We start from the raw sequence: 19,569 nt of genomic DNA on the forward strand, positions 1-19,569 counted from the left end.
ATATAAAAGCTGATTTTATGGTGGCTGCCATGCTACAGCAAATTGTTTGCTACTTGTGCTACAGCATGTATGCAACAGGTGATTTTTTTTAAGCTCCCATATACTTTCCCCTAGTGAAACAGCAAAGTAAAATAGGCTTCAGAGCCGCTGCTGCTCCAGCCAGTTGTTTGGCAGTTACAGGGTTTGCAGAAGAAGCGCTGGGAGCAGATTTTGGTGGGATTTTGGTTTTTTTTCTCTCCCTGTTCTGCTCAGCCAAAGCGCTGAAGAGGGCCAGCACAACAAACACCCAGCTGTGCGATGGAGGTGCCCCTCCATCAGGGCAGCTTCCTATTTCTCTCGCTGTAATTTGCTGGAAAAAGCTTGTGGAGAAGGGAGTGGGAGCTAAGACACTAGCATGGTAGATGGTGCTGAGGGAGCCCAAGGGAACTGAACCCCCCTTCCCTCCTGAGCTGCGCCGTGCATTTGCCAAGGCTACCAACTTGCACATAATTATTTACATTCTCTGCTTCTCTTTTTTGGGTGGGAGGGGGCAGTTGCCTAAGGTATGTAACAGCAATTTGGGGAGCCGATCTCATCTTGCACGTATGTTTTTGGGAGATGACGACTACTACTGGGTCCTTCTGCAGTTAATTACATTGTAACTCAAGGCATTTTTTCCAGTATTATGGTAATGGCCGTTCCCCTCCTACTGATCTCTTTTAAACATTTTTCCTGTTTCTAAGAGCTGCTCCAAGCAGGAAGCTACCGTGGACCTGCATAATTGAAGCAATATTATCTATGATAATATGTACCTCTGTCATTTTCTGTTCCAATGGATTATTTTTTTTTGCAATAAACATCACACTACTAGCAATAACATTTCCTGGAGTGCTTGAAGGGACATAAAAGCTGGTCCAGTAAACTGAGCAGTTGGTTACCCCAGCCTGTTCCTGGTTACACAGTTCAAACAAAGCGTCTGTCATCTGTTTCTCACTCAGAGATTCAAGAAAAATAACACTACCCTGAGATGCACTGGTGGGCCAGGACACGGCGATCGGCGCCTGGGGGTGTGTGTCGCCTGCAGCTCTTCCTCTAGTCTTTGGTTTCAGGCAGAAAAGAGAAAAAGAAAACCTGCTGTCCCTCGCCCAGGGTACGCACGTCCCCTGACAAAACTCGACAGTGACTGCGAGATGATTTTGCAGAGCTATATTTCTTGCCGTGGTGCCCCCACACAATGTTGTGATCGTCTGCCAAACGAGATGAAATGGAGTAATTAAGGATTGTGATGAAATAGTTTGGCTTCTGCTCTCTACCTGGAGAAAGAGCTTGTCTGGTTATACGTATGTGTTTGGTTTTTAAAGATCGTGTAATAAAGGAAAAATTGATCCAATTAAAAGCGCATTGCAAATGGCTCATTTTCTTATTAAAAACACTTCATCTCCTCCCTTTGGTGGCAGGTTGGTTTTTACAGCCAGTGGGGATTAGACTTGGGAACACAATGGCTACGAGACCCCTTTTATGCCGTCAGGTTGCAGAGGATAAATCTGATCTCCTTGGCAGGTCTCATGTAACTTCATCTGACACTTCCCTACCCACCTCATAAACAAATACTAGAGTTTCGTACCTTAATTCACGCCGATACTCCCACAAGGGCAATATCTTACTTTTCACCGTAGCCGATACCTGATGTTTTAAAGGTCTGGTCCAAATTCACTGGCACCAAGCGCTCAGTAACGGGACGTGGAAGCCTGGCTGAAGGCTTCATCACCCATGTCCCTGGCTCATCGAGGGGTTTTCTGGCTCAGCTCTGCCCCGCTGTAGAGGTGACATATTTGCTGGAGCTGGTAGGAGGGCTGCTGTGAGGGTTCACCTATTATTCTGGATAATTTTGAGAAACGCTGCAAAAAATTGTATTAGAAACAGTGTATTTAGGTGGAGCCAAAGGAGAGCTGAGCAATTTGCCACTCAGCATTCAAAGGCATCGGTACGTCAGCAGCACGTGCAGGTTCTCCCCTGGTCCTGCTACCCAGCTGCGTTTGCTGATCTGGGTGAAGGTTTTATTACTTGGGCTCATCTCAGATGGTATGAAGCAGCTCTTTAAACAGATAAGAGTTGCTGGTTTATCAAACGTATACGATCCTTGCAGAACAACTGCCGTGCCGGTGCTGTTAGACTTACCCTGCTGTTTTATGAGAAGTTATGATTTCTTAGGATAGCGGCAACTAAGCCGCGAACATTTGTTCTGGGCAGCAACCGACAGCCAGGGTTTCTAAAGGGATGAGGGGGAGAGCCTGTTTCTTAATCAAAGGGGGCAGAGCTACAAAAGTAAAAATAAAGCCAGATGCTTTGAGTCTTTTCTATTGTATAGCTTAAGTGATTTTTCTGGGTCATTACCCAATGTGAGGATTTAAAGTTATTTCATTTTGCACAACTAATTACTCTACTTGCCTGGCAATTTTGGATTACAATGAGCAGTGCATAAGGTCATTCAGCAGACTGAGTCACAGCACATATTTTAGTCTAAACTAAATTTCATGGCAACCAGCTAGATTGTTTTTTCCTCCTCCGAACAAAATGTCAAAATCTGAGGTTTTGAAATAAATATAATGACATAAACTGCAAGCAAGTAAGACCGTTACAAAGGTAGTAGAGTGGTTGTTTATAGAACAGATCTCAAGGACAGGGAAATTCTATACACTTTACTTCTGACCAAGCAGGTATAAGGGAAAGCCATTATCTCCTTTAACAGATGCAAAGCTTGCCTTACAGCTCGCTTAATGCACCTGATTGTGTCTAGAAAATGAAAACTAAAGGCTCCCGTGGACTAGTTCAATCTTAATTGTGTTACGGCAGTATCAGACCTGAAGGGAGATGAATGAGACCTTGAGAGGACAGAAGGGATCCACAAACCCTACTCAGAAGAATATGGACTGCTATTCTAGCAGAGCTCCAGGCTGTGTCCTTAATATGGCTTGTATTTTATGAAGATCTTTTATCTAAACGGCTGAGTTCACAAGAAAGCATGAGAACTGTAACCTCTTAAAGGTAAATGCAACCAACGACGTATGGTCCAAGAGAAGCGAAGCAAGTATTGGGGAGGCTGGTGGGCAGAAAGCCTTAGGGAGATAGGACGTGTCAGGGCACAGCCCCTCCATGGACTACTTTAATAAATGATCTGTTACTGTTACATCTTTCACATCTGTAGCAGCCACTTTCAAAGCTCAGCTTGCTGAGTGCCCAACGTGGCCAGGTAACCTCGGCCAAGGAAACTCTATCTAGAGATCGTAGGAAATGGAAGAAAAACAAACATTTCACTCACTGCAGACATAAAGCACTACTGCAACCTAAGAGTTGGGTAGTGAAACCCTCGGAATCTCCTCCACCCTTGTACACCAGCACCCTTCCCGCTCACCCAGCTGCACATCTCCCAAGTCCTCGGTCGCAAGGGAGAGGAGCTCCCGCAAGCCTGCGAGCTCCTCCGCGGCAGCACGCCACCAACACGATGTTTCTTTTTCCAACTTTTCCCAGCTGGAGAACAGAAGTCTCCCACGCTGAGGCTCAGCTAGTCCGCACCGTGTGAAGGAAAAGAGTTGTCACTCAAATGCTTGACAAGATGAGACCCTCCACATTACTGCTGATAATGTCTCCATTTTCTCTAAGTGCCGGAGCACTTACAGACATTTGTTCTGCATTTTGTGTATCGCAGTGGGAATGAGCAAGCTAGAACAGCTCTTGGGGAAATCCCACCAGGGCTGCCAGATTTTGCTATCAGAGCAGCTCTTCCCTTTCCCTACCAAGCTCTCCTCCTCCTCCTCGTCCAGCCAGACCGGGGGCCACAGAGCAACCGGGTCTCTGATAAACCTTTATCAGCAAATGAAGCGGTCCCTGGCAGGTGGATTTGCTGGACGGAGAGATCGCTCTCTTTCCTCTTGTACATTTTGTGAGTCTCTTTGTGGTGGGTTGACCCCCAGCATCTACCTCCAGTTTTATCGCTGAGCACGGCATTATATGATGTGGAATAGCCCAATTTGGGTCAGCAGTCCTGGCTGTGTCCCCTCCCAACATCTTGCCCACCCCAGCTTACTTGCTGTGGGGACAGAGTGGGAAAGAGAGGAAGCCTGGATGCTGAGCAAGCACTGCTCAGCAGCAGCCACCACGCTGGGGTGTTATCAACACTGGTTTAGCCACAAATCCAAAGCGCAGCTCCACAGGGGCCACGATGAAGCCAGTTCACTCCATCCTGGCCAGACCCAGCGCATTCGTACACACAACAGGAGGTGGCTGGGGGTGTCACGTTTGCCCCGGCTGCTAAAGATGCTCACACAATTGGTACGAACTTAATGAGGTGCCGTCAGTGTTAAATGCTGGCTTCGATGGGGAAGAAAACCGATACGGGCTCCCGTGGCACAGATCAATGGCCGGGTCGATCTCAAGGTCCCTGCTTGGAGGCCGCTCCGATGAGTTAAAGCATTGCTTGGCTGCACAGAGCCAGAGCAAGCAGCCCAAAAAACGGGCTTTTAATCACTCTGCATGACATAAAATCGGGGTTCGGTTTGGTTTGCTCACAGGCTAATGCAGTTCCTGGGGGATGTTTCTATGTCTGCCCCAGAAGGAGCGCGGTGCTCGGTGTGCCGCAGCCGCGCAGGCGGGCAGCCATGCCTCCGTGCCTTTCTGGCTCTCTCGTTGGCAGGATTCACTCCTGTAAATCCTTAGGAACAAGGGTGGGAGGCTCCCTCGCCTCCCCCCAGCACACACCTTATCTACTTGCAGGAGGAAGGGCAACATTTTGCATTTCTACAGGCAGAGCAGCCTGCAAATGCCGGCGGTACCTGCAGCCCACCCATCCTGACGGGGCGGTGGGTCCAGGCAGCGAGAAGGCACCAACTTTCTGCTGTCCCTGGCGAGAGCCGGATCGCTTTCTCCTCCGTTTGGCTGAAGGAAGCGCTCTGCAGACACCGACCCGCGTCACAGGCTCCTGTGCCGGCTGCGAGCGCGGCATTCGGGCTGCTCCAGCCTCGGCAGAGAGCCAGCGCCTGGCCCGGCGCTTTACAAGGAGTCCGGCTGCCAGCGGCGCGCTCTCTTCTTCGAGACCGTGTTTTCAATTAGGGCTCGACGCGCAGATTGTGTGCTGTATTGGCGGAGGCCTCCTCCTGAGGCCTGCCGATTGATTTATGAAGTTGATTAAAATATTAGAATAATTTTGTGCGATGCTGCAAACACGCTGCAATGTGCATTTTTATCATATTTGGTGCCGTTCCAATTAGCTCGAGACTCTCCTCTTCTCCCTCCTCTTCTGACCTGCTTTGTTCGCTAACAAATTACAGTTATCCTGGCCTTACTTTTCTATTTATTAGAGATGATGCATATGTGCGCTCTCTGAGCAGTTCGGAAACGGGCTGGCTAGCAGCGGGGAGCCCGGCGGGCCAGAGCTGTTTCTGAGTGGAGAAGGCATCCAGAACTGTCTAGCTGGAGCTGTTTATTCAGATCCTCCTTATGTCACTGGCAAAATGAGGGTAAATCAGTGGAGAAGCTGGGAATAAAATTCGTCTACCATAAACAGAAAGCTCTTTCTCTTAGCTAACTGGGGTTTCTCCAGGAGAGAGCCCTGGGTTTCCCCTGACATCTTCTCTGTCCACAGATCTAATCTCCCCCGGTATCGGCAAGAGCCCTGAACATCCTCGATGTCCTTCCAAGAGCATTTTCTGGCCATCAAAGACCTAAGTACAACACTTGTGCCCTCTGCAGCACCGACGGCCCCGAAGTTCAACCTCACCGACCCCACCAGCTACCAAAGCCACAGACGGAGCCACGCACGAAGCACAAGGTCAGAGCCAGCACCCGGTGTCTAAATACCGCATGGTCAGAAATTAAATGCTTATGTCCAGGCATTACATGCAAAACCCCCGGGGGATCCCTGGGGTCCCACGAGCACTTTGGTGCTTCGTGGGTGGTGAGGAAGGATGCTCTGGATGCCCCCGGCACGCCGGGGCAGCCCTGCGAGCGGCACGGGGCGGGCACGGCTCCAGGGGCGCAGGCAGGAGCCGGGTGGGGAGCGAGGGAGCCCGCCTCGGCCAGCTGCATACCATGGACTAAAAAGGAAATTATTTTGTCAGCGAGGCACCGCTCGCCTTCAGGCCCTGTGCCACCGCGGGGCTTTGCGGTTGAGCCCTGGGAACCACCACTGCCCCTGGCTGGGGGGAAGGTGGGGGCTCAGAAATGGGAGATATTTCACCGCCGAATCAAGTGTTGCCACTGTTCATCTCCCCTCTGGCCCCAGCACCGTCAAACAGTGGCGATGCTCACGCTGGGCTCAGACTGCAGCATCCACCTCTCGTTCCCACCCGGCATCTCCGGAGAAACCCTGTGTCTGCGGTGACGGCACTGGGACCACGGAGCCACTCTGGATCTGCTCCCCACCGACACGTTTGCCCGGGGATTGCAGGGAGCACGCCCGAATGATTAACAACATCACGAGTACGTAAACAACACACCTCCATGACGCTTTCTCCTGCTGAACAGGGGCATTGCTACGGCAAACTTCATTTATCACTAAAACCCAAAAAAACGAGTACAGGGTATTATAAACACGCTTACAAGATGAGCTGCGCTGGGAAGACAGAGGAAAAAAACGAGCAGAAAGCGACGGAGGCGGCGGGCGGGAGCACACCTCCGTCCGCTGGCTTCCACGAAACGAGGCCGCTCTTGGCAGCACCCGTGGGGCAGGATGCAAGTGCCTTGACGACGTCCTTACCATCAGCCCTACGATGGGCCCTATGAAACACCACAGATTTTTTTTCAATGGAAAAATATCAGGCCCAGGGAATATCCCCAGCTCCCTGGAGGAGAGAGATGAATTGGCAAATGGAAGGCTACAGCGATAAGGGAGTTTTTATAAACATAACCTAATTGTATTACTTCAAAGTCCTGAAGTTTATTGCCCTGTTTAATGATGTGTCTCGTTATTTATGATGTAGCACAATGAGTCTGCTATTGATTTAATACACTTCCTTAAAGACCGTCATTGTCACAAGCAATAAAACGAAGCCATTCTGAGACAGCTCAATTATGTCACATCTCCATCACCCGACCCCGAGCACCCCTGGCATGCGAGGGCCACGTGGTGAAGCGGGTCCCCCTGGGGAAGGATGGAGCTGGAGTGTGGCCGCTGAAGGGCAGGAGCAGGAAGGATGGGTTCACCGGGCTCAGGGATGCTGCCTGTGGACACGTGCCACCATCTCCTGCTGCTGGGCACTCAGTTTGGTACAAGTCTCCCGTCTGCGCCCGCTCACCGGCATGGTGATGGTGTATGCAAGGGGAAGAGGGGGTGATGGATGGAAAACAGCACGAACGGTAACCGGCATTTGTGCCCCGGCCCGTTCCCACCGCCCTCCTCACCTTTCTGGTACTGGAGCCAGAGCTGCTGCTGGACCTTCTTGCTGGGGAAGTGGATGGTGCAGCTGAACTCGGAGCCGTACAGTGCCTCCGCGATGTAGTGAGAGCCAAACTGCTGGATGAAAGAGAGCAGCTCCTCCCGGCTGCTGTCCTTGTTCAGGATCTTCAGGATGTTTGCAAAGCCTGTGGGAGGGAGGCAGGGGATCGGCAGGTCGGCCAGGCAGAGCTGCCAGCCACAGCCCGGGGGGAAGGAGGCCCAGAAGATCCCCTGCTCAAGACATACAAGTCCCCACGTGGGTGCAAAGCGCAGTTCCTCCTCTCTTGCCTCCATGGTCTACGTGATCCTTTGGAATCCACAACCTGCTCTCTACCCTGGGCTGTGGCTCTGGCATCCTTCTATGATTTCTCTCCATAAGAGATTTCTCAAATCATTTTACAGGGATGTGCACGTGAACACGTGCGCACACACACACATACACACACACAAACACCCTCCCGCCAGCTCCGGCCTGTTTTTCAGGCTGCTGGCACATCATCAATGCTCTCCCCAGAGGATGTGCTTGACCTTTGCTTTGCCATAACCATAACCAGAGATGTTCTCCTGGTGTAAGGACGAATTTATTACAGATTGCACTGCAGACCCAGTGTAAACACCCTGCACAACTGATAACTATTTTTAGGAAAGCTAGAGACAGCCCAGAGGGACACGCGGGGCTGGGCTGATGGCAGCTCCATGGGTGCACAAGGATCGGGGCATCTCTTGAGCAATGCCCTGCAGCACCCGTGCAGCCAGGGGGGACTGCTGGCATGGGACAAGGACATGGACCCTCACTGCTCTATGGAGATGAAATATTGTGGAGGCATTGGTGACTACAGAGCACTTTGGCATCATTTAGAGCCGGCTGATATCATCGTTTTGGTTCAGTGGTGGAACTGAAAACATACTGCAAGAAAATAACGTCATAACTGTCACCAAAATGAGGTTATCTGGCTGGTTGGTTGGTTGGTTTATTGGTTTATTGAAAGAGAAGGCTGGTTTAATAAAAAAGCTAGAAGAATTCATTTTGAGCTGAACCCAAATATTTTGTTCAGCTCCGAGCAGGTTATTTCATTCTGGGGCTGTGCAGCCTGTCTGCACTAAATCTTTTTTTTTTCTTTCTCCGTTTAAAAACAGGTTGATTTTTAAATAAAAAATGCTGTTTTGAAATGAAAAGGCAAAACATTTCAGGTCGCAACAAAATGTTTCAGCATTTCTGAAACAAAATGTGTAGCTATAAAAACGTGGAAGTGAAATGTTTTGACATTTGCAGGATCCTCCCGCCCACCCCTTCTTCATCTGCGACTCCCTACTTTATATGACCTGCATTTGCAAACGCTTTGGGTCTTTTTGAAACCAGTTTTTCAAGAACTTACTGTTTTTCGTACATACACGTATACACAGCCACCCCCATACGAATCCTCCCCGCAGCGTTGCTTATTAGCTTGATCCTGGCTCTCACCCCAGCTCTTGGTTTGCGCGACTGAGCCGCACAAACTCCCTGCCTCGGTTCCCCCCTGTAAAAAGGAGGAAAATCTCTCTGCCTGCCTTCTGCAGCAGCGCTGGGAGCACGAGTTACTGCCTGAGCAGAGCCTGGAGGTGGGAAATGCTGGTGAGATGCTTGACATGACCGAGCTTTGGGGCGGAAGACCACCACCCACCCACCCACACAGACACACGTCTCCCTGCCGCTAGAAACCCCTCACCTGCAGAGAGGGTGATGGAGCTGAGCTTCACCCTGTAGAGGTTGCTCCTGACCCGCCAGTGCTGCACCATGGGGTAGCCCATCGCCTCGTCGTACTTGATGTCCCCTGCAAAGGAAGAGCCGATGCTCAGCCCCTGCCGACCCGGCGGCCACGCTCCGGGAAATGCTTAATGCTCACACCAAGCGATTGGTTTGCTACATGCCGCAGGGGCGAGAAACGGGATGGTAGCAGGGATGGTAACCTCCTCCGGCGGTCATGCCATGGGGTCCCCGGGCTGCTGGCAGGACCAGCATTGCGATGGCTGCGGCTGCCTGGAGCTCGCGGGCATGGAGACGCCGCCTTGCCATGCCGGGGCAGACTCGCACAGCCCATACGCTATTTCTGCCCCAGGTACACAGGAGGGATGCTGCGAAGGACCCCGAGACGCTGAGGGTGCTGATGCCCCTCGGGGACCACGCTAGGATCCAGGGTGGGAGAAGGGGTTCTTGCTCCTGCGCTCACCCTAGCAGGGGCTGAGCCCCGGGGCAGCTCGTACCGGTGAGAAGCTGGAGGTCAGGAAGGGGCTCCGAGAGGACACCGCGGCACTGCTCCTCCACGGGCAGCGGGATCACCATGAGGCCGTCGGCCAGCTGGGGGAAGTCCTTGATGAAGTTATTCTCCCTGCAGAGAGAAAAAGACAACTGCAAAGCAACGATGCAGGCCACGGCCGGGCAGGGGGGCTGAGCCGCCCCGGTGGCACGGGGAGAGATGGCTCAGGAGGGCAAGGGACATCTCCTCCAAGCAGGAGACCTAACAGGGGATGGGGTTTGCAGCGCCCACCGCCAGCCGCCCCTGGCTGTGCAGCCCTCTGAGGTGATGCTTAACGAGCTCCCCAGGGACCACGGCTCCGTTAGCTCTCCGGCAACATGGGACTGCTCTCAGCCTGGGGACCCGGCCACTGGTTTTGGCCCAGATTTTCAAAGTGTGCCACTGGAGAGGGGGCAGACAGCAGCGAGGAGAGAGGAATGGCTGCTACACCCCAAAACTGCCCCTTTCCACCACCTGCAGCATCTTCCCAGTATGGGACCATGACTAAGCAAGCCCCGCTGGGGCTCCCCACTCCACGCAGCATCATCACCCCCACGGCTTTGCCCCCGGATGACTGGATCTCCAAAAGGAGAAAAGGTACATTTATAGACAGACTCCAAAAAAAAAGAGCCGGCGCGTGCAGCTCATGGTGCAATTTTACCACACATGCGGGATCTTTTCTAACCTTGGCAGGTATAACATTGTATAATAGGCCCCTAATGAATTGTTTCTAGAACAATGATACCGGGGAAATTATTTGAAATGGTGAACAGGTCTCTGGGAGACAAGCCTCCCCTGGCAAGCAAACCACCTTGCGCCTGCGCAAAGGAAACAGGAGGGGGGATTTTAAATATTGATCTTAGAGCCAAAATATAGGCCGGGAGGCTCTGCGTCCTCCTGGTGCAGAGACAAAAGGGCAGCGGAGCAGAAAAAAGGGAGGTTCCTGCAAAATCAGGTCAGCCCCAGGAGCTGGGGGGAGGTTCAGGCTGGCACCGCCTGCCCCAGCTGCATTTTTCTGAATAGATTTTCCTTTAAGCAGCTGCTGGTTTCAGTCCCCTTCCCCGGTTTTCGCCCCCACAGCCTGTCCCTGGGGGGGATGCTCCATCATCCCACGACCACCTCGCAAGTGGGGACACCTTGGCCACCTCCAAGTGTCCTGCTGTGGCGAGACGCCAGGTTGGTGGAGCACTTCCCTGGGGCTCTCCGGCTGCTCCAGGGCCAGGATACGGCCAGGGCAACCTGTACCGGTGGCGAGCAGGAAGCTGTAGACCCATGCAACCGGCCTGGGGATGCTCCCGGCCTCGAGGCGTGCGAGGAGCAGTGGGATGAGGAGCTGCAGGAGGGGACACACGAGTGGGGCTGAGTACAGTTGTGCAGGCAGCCCTGCCACCAGGCAGCAGGCAGCAGCCTGCCTTCATGCTGCACCCCTGTCTCAAAGCTGTCGGCACCTGATTGCGTCTCAGGAGCTTCACTTTTAGGCACTGCCGGAGAAAAAGCGGTTTATTTGTCTGAGGGGAAAAGCCTCTCGCTCACACATGTGCTCACAAATCTCCCGTTGATCATGCTGGGCACGGGATCCCCGTGGCGGAGCGGTGCTTTGCTGTTCTGAGCCCTTTGCAGTCTTAGCAATGCAAATGGGGAACTGCAATTACTGCCGGAGCCGGGAGCTGTGTGGGTGGTGGGAAGCAGGGGCTGCAAAATTAGGCAAGTCAGTAGGGAACACGGGAAGGAGCGTGTCAGTGTCTCTGCTGCTCTGCCTCAGCAGAAAAGCTTCAGCGCTACCAAATCCCAAAGCCCCGGAGCAGCGCGATGCTGCACCGGGAAAGCGGGATGCAGCTGCGCTGAGCCCACCTGCCACCCCGGAGCATGGGAACCGTCCCCTCCCTGATGGGTCAGCCTCGCACCCTGCACCCAGGGGTGAGCACAAGGGACAGGTGGGTCACGCCAGAGGCTTGCCCAGCCCCACATTCCATCTCCGAGAGGACCAGGAGGGGATGCCCAGGAGGACAATGACACTGGCTGGTGGCACCTTCCCAAGCGCTCTTCCACTGCCTTGCGCGAGGGGACAGACCTGGCGGTGCCAGAAGAGCTCAGCCCCGGGGGACAGAAACACGCGGCTCAGCACACACCAGAAGACTATGTTAACCCGGCGCCCTGCACACAAGCACGGGGCAGAGGAGATGCAAAGGAGCAGCGTCTCCTCCTCCCCCCATGCAAACCCACCCGGACCATCTCACCAACACCCGCCCGTGCCACAAGCCCACAGACCGGCTGTCCCTGGGCACGAGCCCAGCTTATCCGGGTGGCAGGACAGCCCCCAGGGGCTGGTGATCCATGCGTGGGCAGCTAAGGAGGGAGAAGGTGGAGAAGACACACACCAGTGCAAGGGGAACCCACACGCAGCGGCTGCTGCTCAGAGCTGACACCTCTATGAAAAGGTATTTACCGAAAAGCCACGCTCTGCAGTGCCACTTGCTGTAACGCCATTTGCTTTAACTGCTCCGCAGTCGAAAGGTCGAGGAAAAACAAGGGGCAAGAGCGAGTCAAGGCGTGGGCGTACACACCGGCGTGTGCCCACAACGTGCTCCCGTAATGGAAGGGAGCAGCGGTACAAGTCAGGACTTCAGGAGCACTTCAATGATGCATTGTTGCTACCAAACTCTTCCCGCATCTCCTCCCTCCCTCCTCACCTCCAGCCCCCTGCTCCCTGCCGCCCCAAAGCAGGGATGAGCCGAAGCTGCACGGGGGGGGGAAGCACCCGCTGGGCGCAGGGTCCGGGCATGGCGCAGCCCCCCTGCAGAGCCTTGCCAGCCTGCACCGCGCCGAGCCCTCGCTGCGTCTGCGGGCGCAGGAAGGCAAACTGGGAGGGCAGACAACGGGGAGACCCAAACCCGCTTGTGCCAGGCGGCTGCTGCCCGTGGCATGCCCGGCCGGTGCGGAGGGCGGTGTGCTGCGGAGCCGCAGCCGGCAGAGGGCTGCAGCTCCTTTTCCACCGTGCCTTATTAATAACCCTGCGGCTCGCAGCGCGGCTCGCCGTAGAGGCACAAAAAAGAGTTTCTGCCAGGCTTTTGTGCTCTCTGGAAGCTCTGATCAAAGCCGTCGGGCTCTGCACGAGGGGCAGGGACACAGACGAGGGGAGGGATGCGACAGCATCCCTGCGCATGTGCCGCCACACGTGCCTCCATCCGGGGCATGGCTGAGCCACCGGCACCTCCACACGGGTTCACGCCCGGGGGGTCCGTGCTGTTTCCAAGAGGCATGGTGGTGCCTTCGTGACCTCGTGGTTCCTACCAGCTGCGGAGCCAGGTTTATTCTGATGGGATCAGGAGAGGGCCCAGCAAACCCGCCTGCTCCCAGCACCTGCTAGCCCCACAACATCCTCCTCTGTCTCTTGTTCTGCCCCCCAGCATCTCCCCAACACTCACAGAGCGGATGCCCGATACTCACAGGAGCAGCGAGCACGGCACTCTCTCCAGCATGATGCACACTGAATTCACTCATCGACTCGCAGCACTCTCCTGGAAGCAAGCTGCACGTCTCTCGGGGCATTTTGCAGATACGGAGTCATTATACACGGAAATGCTGTTTCTCCCTCGCAGCCCCAGTAGCATCTGACCCAGAGTACATCCCTGCCTTGGGAGGGAGCTGACTTCCAGATAAACAAGTCTTGATGCTGGGAAAGGTCAAATGGCCAAAGGCTTTACTGAGCTCTCGTACTGGCAGGGTGGGCTGAGGAGGAAGGCAGTCGCCTGGATTAAACTGAATTCAAAATCCTGGCTTTGATGGACACTTTGTGTAACCTTGGCCAACTCATAAAATGCACCCGTTGCCTCGGGTGACACAGGTAACAGACAGCAGCTCCCTCTGTCTCGGGGTGCTGGTGGGGTAAAGGCAATTAGCGGCTGCTCAGGTAGCAGGAGGAGGGCTCAGGCAGCGAGAGCCTGCTGTGCCGGTGTCCTCCTGTCCTTCTGAAACTTGGTACACAAACTAGAGATGTTTTCGGGGAATCTGACCTTAAATAATACACCCAAGGTCATGCAATACATCCATGGCACAGTGCAGCATAGGGCCGCATTGCTGTGCTCCGCAGTGCTGGTATTGTCTCACGCAGCTGATGGGAAGCATCCAAAAAGGACCAGCATCCCACAGCATCCCTGAGCAAAAGGGGGTTTTGGGGGGATCAGGAGAACCCGATGCAGGGAGCAGCTGGAGTGCTGTGGTCCTCCTGGATGGGGCCACGGCTGCCGGGTCCTGGTCCACGGCACCATTCTGCTGAGCCCTGGGGCACCTCATCCCCTCACCGAGGCGCTGAAAGCCAGGGCGAAGCTCACAGTGGCATTATGGCCCGCAGTAGTGAAAGATCAGCTGGTGACTCACATTCATTTCATTTTCCTGTTAGCAACACCGTTGGGTGAAGGAGCAGCTTCTTCTCCTCAGCTCAGCCGGCTGTGGCTTCTCCTTTGCGCTTCACTCCCCAAGGACACGGCCTTGAGGCCGGACTCTGCCCGCCGACCCTTTCGGAGACCCTCCTTGTTCCCATATGACTCCCGCTGCAAATCCAAGCATCGGCTAGCATGGGGCTTCCTGCCTCCATCCGCCACTGACAGCGGATGCACACCCTGCATCGCAGCAACCGGGCAAATATATTCACGAAGGGGTAAAAAAAAAAAAAAAATAAAATGACCCCACAAGTGATTAGCTGATGCCCTGAAGCGTGAGATTTAATTACCCTTATCTGAGCCGGCACAGCTACAAACGTTAATCACATTATCATCCAGCGTGCTTATGTTCAGCAAAGTGACTATGCGAGGACTGCGCTTTCTGCTATGCAAGTCTGAGAGGACGCCTTCTCTGGCAAGAATAATTTATTAATCTTACTTCTTTCTGTCCCGCAATGGCTTGGGGAGAACAAGATGGATTTGAGGTTACTTAGTGCCAGCTTTTCACCCAACTTTTCCTCGGAGGAGCTTTCCCGCTGCGGTGGCTGCAAGCTCACAAGAGCCCAGCCTGCATCTGACACGGGGACATTCAGAAATAGCTTCTTTTTAGCTTGTCGTCACCAAAAAAAAATTGATCTAGAGTCACTGGGAGATGGAAAAGAGGGTGTCCTGTTTCCACAGCCACTTTGGAGAAGGTAAGCATGCTGTAAATCTCCCCCCACGTGTCTCCATGACCTCAGGCACCGGTGAATTATAAAGGCTTAATGAAAAACCTCTGAAGTAGCCGTTACTTACTCCAAATTTACTGGTCATTAATTTTAGCGAGGCCCCACTCCTGTATAATGAGGCAGGATAAAAAAGGAGAGATTGGTCAGGTTTTGCCAGGCCCTGGAGCCCCCTCCAGCTCCCCAATTTTCAGCCCTAACCACTGTTTGCAACCATGCGTGGCTGGACCAGGCTGCAGGGAGAGACGAGAGCACCAACCCGGAGCTGCCCATACCCCCGGAATCCCTCTGGTGCGGCCACAGCCATCGCCCCCATCCCTCCGTCGGCCCTGGTGCTGCGGATAAGACCTGTCCCCGTGCTGCCCATCCCTCCTCGCTACATCCCCAGCGTGGCCCACTTCAGTGCCAGCAATAAACAGCCTGACAATATTCAACAGTTGCCTTACCCCCTCGGTTCAGGGAGAATTAGCATTTAAATTGAAGTGTTTCAGGGAGGTAAATGATGCCAGCATTGGGGCAGCAGCGCCTGCGGGCACACACGGTGCTCCTCGGGGCCGGTGCGATGTGCCTACATGTATGGTGCTCAGCACCATTCCCTCCACACGCCCTCAGACCGAGCCCCAAAACCCTCCGTGGGGCTGGGAGCGACTGGGACCCCCCTCCCCGTGCCCCCCGCTCCCCCTCTCCTGCAGGGCTGGGGCTGCGTGGCGGCGAAGTCACCTGCTCTGTAATGGGGAGGTGTTGAAAAGCCAACGCCGGCGAAACGCCGTGGGCTCTGTCTCGGCGGCTCTTTGATCTCGGCACTGGAACACTAATCACTGCACTGGCATGGCTGCGGGAGGCCCTCGGTGGCACCGCCGGGGCTCCTCTTCCCTCGTCGCGCCCAATTTGGGGACACGGAAGCATGGGAGGGGACAGCGAGAGCCATGGGACCAGGCAAAGGGTGGTGGCTATCACCAGGGACTGTGGATGGGAGCAGGAGCTGCAAACTCCACTAGTGCCTGTGCCACCAGGCGCGTGGTGCCGTGCAGGGACCCCAGCCACAGCACGGTGATGGCGACAGCCAGCAAATGACATCTGGACATGGGACTTTAAGACCTGGGACAGCAGTGACAGCTGGACAGAAGGACGCGGGTGGTGGGAGCAGCGCTGCTCCCCGGGAGCCAGCAGAGGCAGGGAAGGGGATTCCTTCCCGGTGAATAGTTTATTCACCATAAAACAGGAATGCAGTTGATCCAAAGCTATTTGTCAACTCCCCTTGAACCTGTTGCAGAACCTGAGCAGAGATTTTTTTGGTTGCTGTTTCTTTTAAGTACAAAATAGATGGAGGAAGACAAATAGTTGCCACCACCACGCTGCCACCACCTCTGTGCCTCCCGGGGGGGTCCTGCGCCTCCCCAGTAGCTAAAGGCAAGTCTCAGCGGCGACTGTGACTAGGTTCCCATTCTCTGTTAGCGCACCAGAACATCAAACTCATTTCACGGTAATCCAAAGCATGCTGCAGCTGGTGTTTTAGTTCAGCTGTTGAACCAGTAACTCGACTCTCCGCATGGCTTGCGCCCGAGTCCAAGTCAGCAGCAGGACCCACCCTGTGGTGTGCTCCACCAACGCTGGACCATTCCAACCTGATTTTCCTACAGATCGTCTCCACACATCCCCCAAACACTGAAGTCCTCCTCCGGTCCCAGTGATGCCACCAAGCACTCAGGGAAACTCAGCCAGCGGTGCCTACCACCGTGGCACTGATGGTGAACATCACGTTCACCATCACGGAAAAAAAGTGCATCCTCTCCTGAAGCCATTTCTAAAGGAAAGACACAGGAATTTGCTTTGAGATGAGGAGATGGAGAAGCTGCAAGCGATAGGAGCAGAGATCTCCCTCCTGCACCCCAGCGAGCCCCGGGGCAGGCAGCCGGCGCGGGGATGTGCTGCAGGAGGAGGTCCACCACCAGCACGTGGCTCTGGCCAGCAAAAGCAACGCAGCTCAGGCAGAGCATCCATGGCCGTGCAGAGGGACTCCAAGAGGCTCCCCAGCCTCTCCCAGCTGCTGGCTCTCGAGATGCCATGTCCCGGTGACATCTTCGGTGCCCATTTATCACCTTTTATTACCCTCCCTGTCCCGCTCCCCATTATACAGCTAATTCATTTATTCCAGTAAAGCGTGTCTCCTGTGGGTAGGCTGTGGATCTTTCTTCCTCCGGAGTGCCTGTTGGGAACAGGCTGAAACAGAGTGCCAAGTAAAAACAAATTTGGAAAGTTACGGTTCCCACAGCAACGCCTGGCGCCTGTGCAGCAGGCAGCGCGCAGGCACGCAAAGCTGGATTTATGCCTTAATTACGGAGTCGGGGCTGCAAGAGGAATCCCATGCGAAGCTCTGGCTTTCAGCCCCTTACAGAACTTTGCAAATACACAGATTATTCCCTTTGGGATTGAAATTTCCCCTGCTTAACCTAAGCTTAAATGCGATTTTCTGCAAGAAGTTTTAAGAAAAGTCAAAAACCCCCATGTTTGAGTGAAAGAGTGAAGGAAAAAAAAAGCGGACGCGCCCGTGGCTGGAGAAATGGAAAAGAGTGGCAACCTGTCTCTTGTTTGCCTGTAACTCTGGCACAAGTTGCTCCTGGAAGCCCACACTCGCAGAGAGTGAATCCCCAGGGAGGCCAGTGCATACGAGCTGGGAGACACGACTTGGTGCAGAAGCTGCCATCATTAACACTCGAACCCGGGTAAGATCTCCTAGCTGCGTCAGGACCAGAGCCCAAAATAGTCCACTGACAGTCTCTTCCCTCTGACGGAGCAGGCTCCAAGCTCTTTGCATTTACTGCTGGAGACCTCCTCATTTGATGGACTGCTTGCTTGGACGAGCAGCAAGGAAGCTGGTGAAATACAAGCCAGCATATGTCTGACCCAACACTTTGCTATCTCCTTACTGCTGTCCTGCTCAAGTCACGTCACCTAGGTGTATCACATCACTTAGGTGCATCACGTCACTTAGGCGCATCATCACCCAGAACAAGCCCTTCCACACACACCTTTCTGCTCCTCTCCTCCTTCTGCAGGGGCAAAGCAAACGAGCAAGTAGCCAAAACCTCTCTTCCTGCATGGCTCTGCGTTACGTGTTTGGCTGATCTCACCAGTGAGATAGGCAGTGGCTCCACCACTGCCCACATCTGGCTGGGTTTTGGCCTCAGCAGCCTTGTCCTGAGCCTGCAACCCGGTGGCAGGGCCAGGAGGATACGTCTGAGCCGTGTGCCATCCCTCCTTGACTGGAAGGTCTGGGAAATGCCCAATAGCTGATGTGGCTGATGAGAAATCCGCCTGTTTGTGAAGGGCTGGCGCTGCTTAGTGTCTGCCAGGAGGATCCGTGTCTTGCGCCATGTATCTGCTCTTCAAGGTGTCTCCCTCCATTAGCTTCGCCACCGCTGACAGCCGAAGGGTCTGACTTTGTTGGCTTCCATAAGCTCAGCAACTTTCAGCTTTTTAATGATTTGGATGGAGAAGACAACAGACAGACCTCCTCGCGGAGCTTCTGCCCACCAGGCTGCAGCCACTGCGAGATGATCTGGGGTCGGTTTCTCTATGGGGACAGTTTTTCTATGCCTGAGCAACTCAGAGCTGGGCTGCACACCTCCTCTAAATGATTATTTCAGCGATGAGCTGAGCCAAGGCTGCAGGTCCTCTTGCACGGGTTGTTTGGGTGCTGTTTGCAATCATTTCCTGAGCGTTTCTCAAGCAGCTCCATGCCTGGCGCTTTCATTATTATTATTTCTAACAAGGCAACAAATGCAAAACTCCCACTGACTTCAGAGGAGCCAGGACTACACGCTGGGACTTCCCAAGGAACTGGCACAAGGCTGGTGCCTGACTTGCATCCAGTTCCTACGGGATTTGGGCAGGGTGACCTGAAGCCTGTGGCCTCTCCGCACACCAGCAGCCCCTCGCCCAAGCAGCTCTTCCAGGGAAATCCACACCTCAGCTGCAATGCCCTGGGAAGCGCAAGCACTGCCTTTTAAATAATATTTGCCTTTCCAATGTAAATGCAGACCCAGCTCTCTGCTCAGCACACACATCCATTCTCTTTAACAACTTGGGATCTTAAGCAGGTTTTTTTTTCTCTCCTAAGCTTCATTGTTAACCTTTAAGATGGAGATAAGGCGTAAGAGTTTGGAAGGGAATCAGGAGGGACCTTGGAAATGAGCCAGGAGCAGTGTTAATACTGGGCTGCACATCATATCTCTTCGGTTCTTCTTTCCCCCCAGGGTGATTCGGACTGCTCTTGACTACCACCATGGTATTACAAACTCTAATGAGGTTTGGAAAATAAGAAACCCACTGCGGCGTGGGAGAAACTAATAGAAATTGTTTTGTCTTCTCTCTATTAGTCATTAGAAGCAGAGGAAAAACAGCCACAGGCAGTGGCAGGGCTGCAATATCGCCACACATTTCATATGCTGGCACTCCGACAAAGTCATTTCAACGCAGTTAATGCTTCCACTTCCCCTCTGCGCAAGGCCTGCCGTACACCAGCATGGGCTCCAGCTGCGCCAGCGTCCCTGTGCCAGGATCGACTGAGCCCAGGGTGACCCCAGCGGTGCCCGGTGCCCACCCACGGTGCCCATGCAGGATGCTTGGCCAGCCCATGGCTCTGCCCAGCAGCAAACCCGCCAGCATGGACCATCGCAGCCACTCTGCAGCGAGCTGCTGTGCAGAGCCCGGTGTCCCCCAGG

General features: G+C 54.0%; 1 protein-coding gene across 2 annotated transcripts in view; it reads right to left on the minus strand.

Moving 5' to 3' along the window:
* ASTN2 (astrotactin 2) overlaps positions 1-19,569 on the minus strand; it is a 361,993-nt gene that overhangs the window by 122,247 nt on the left and 220,177 nt on the right. For both annotated transcript variants that reach the window (XM_050908006.1, XM_050908007.1), the window contains exons 14-16: positions 9,650-9,774; positions 9,115-9,219; positions 7,375-7,554 (exon numbers count right to left, since the gene is read on the minus strand). In XM_050908006.1, the coding sequence (XP_050763963.1) occupies positions 7,375-7,554; positions 9,115-9,219; positions 9,650-9,774 (410 nt within the window). The remainder of the gene's footprint in view (positions 1-7,374; positions 7,555-9,114; positions 9,220-9,649; positions 9,775-19,569) is intronic.

The sequence above is a fragment of the Gymnogyps californianus genome, chromosome 18 (genome assembly GCF_018139145.2).
Source record: "Gymnogyps californianus isolate 813 chromosome 18, ASM1813914v2, whole genome shotgun sequence".
NCBI lineage: Eukaryota > Metazoa > Chordata > Aves > Accipitriformes > Cathartidae > Gymnogyps > Gymnogyps californianus.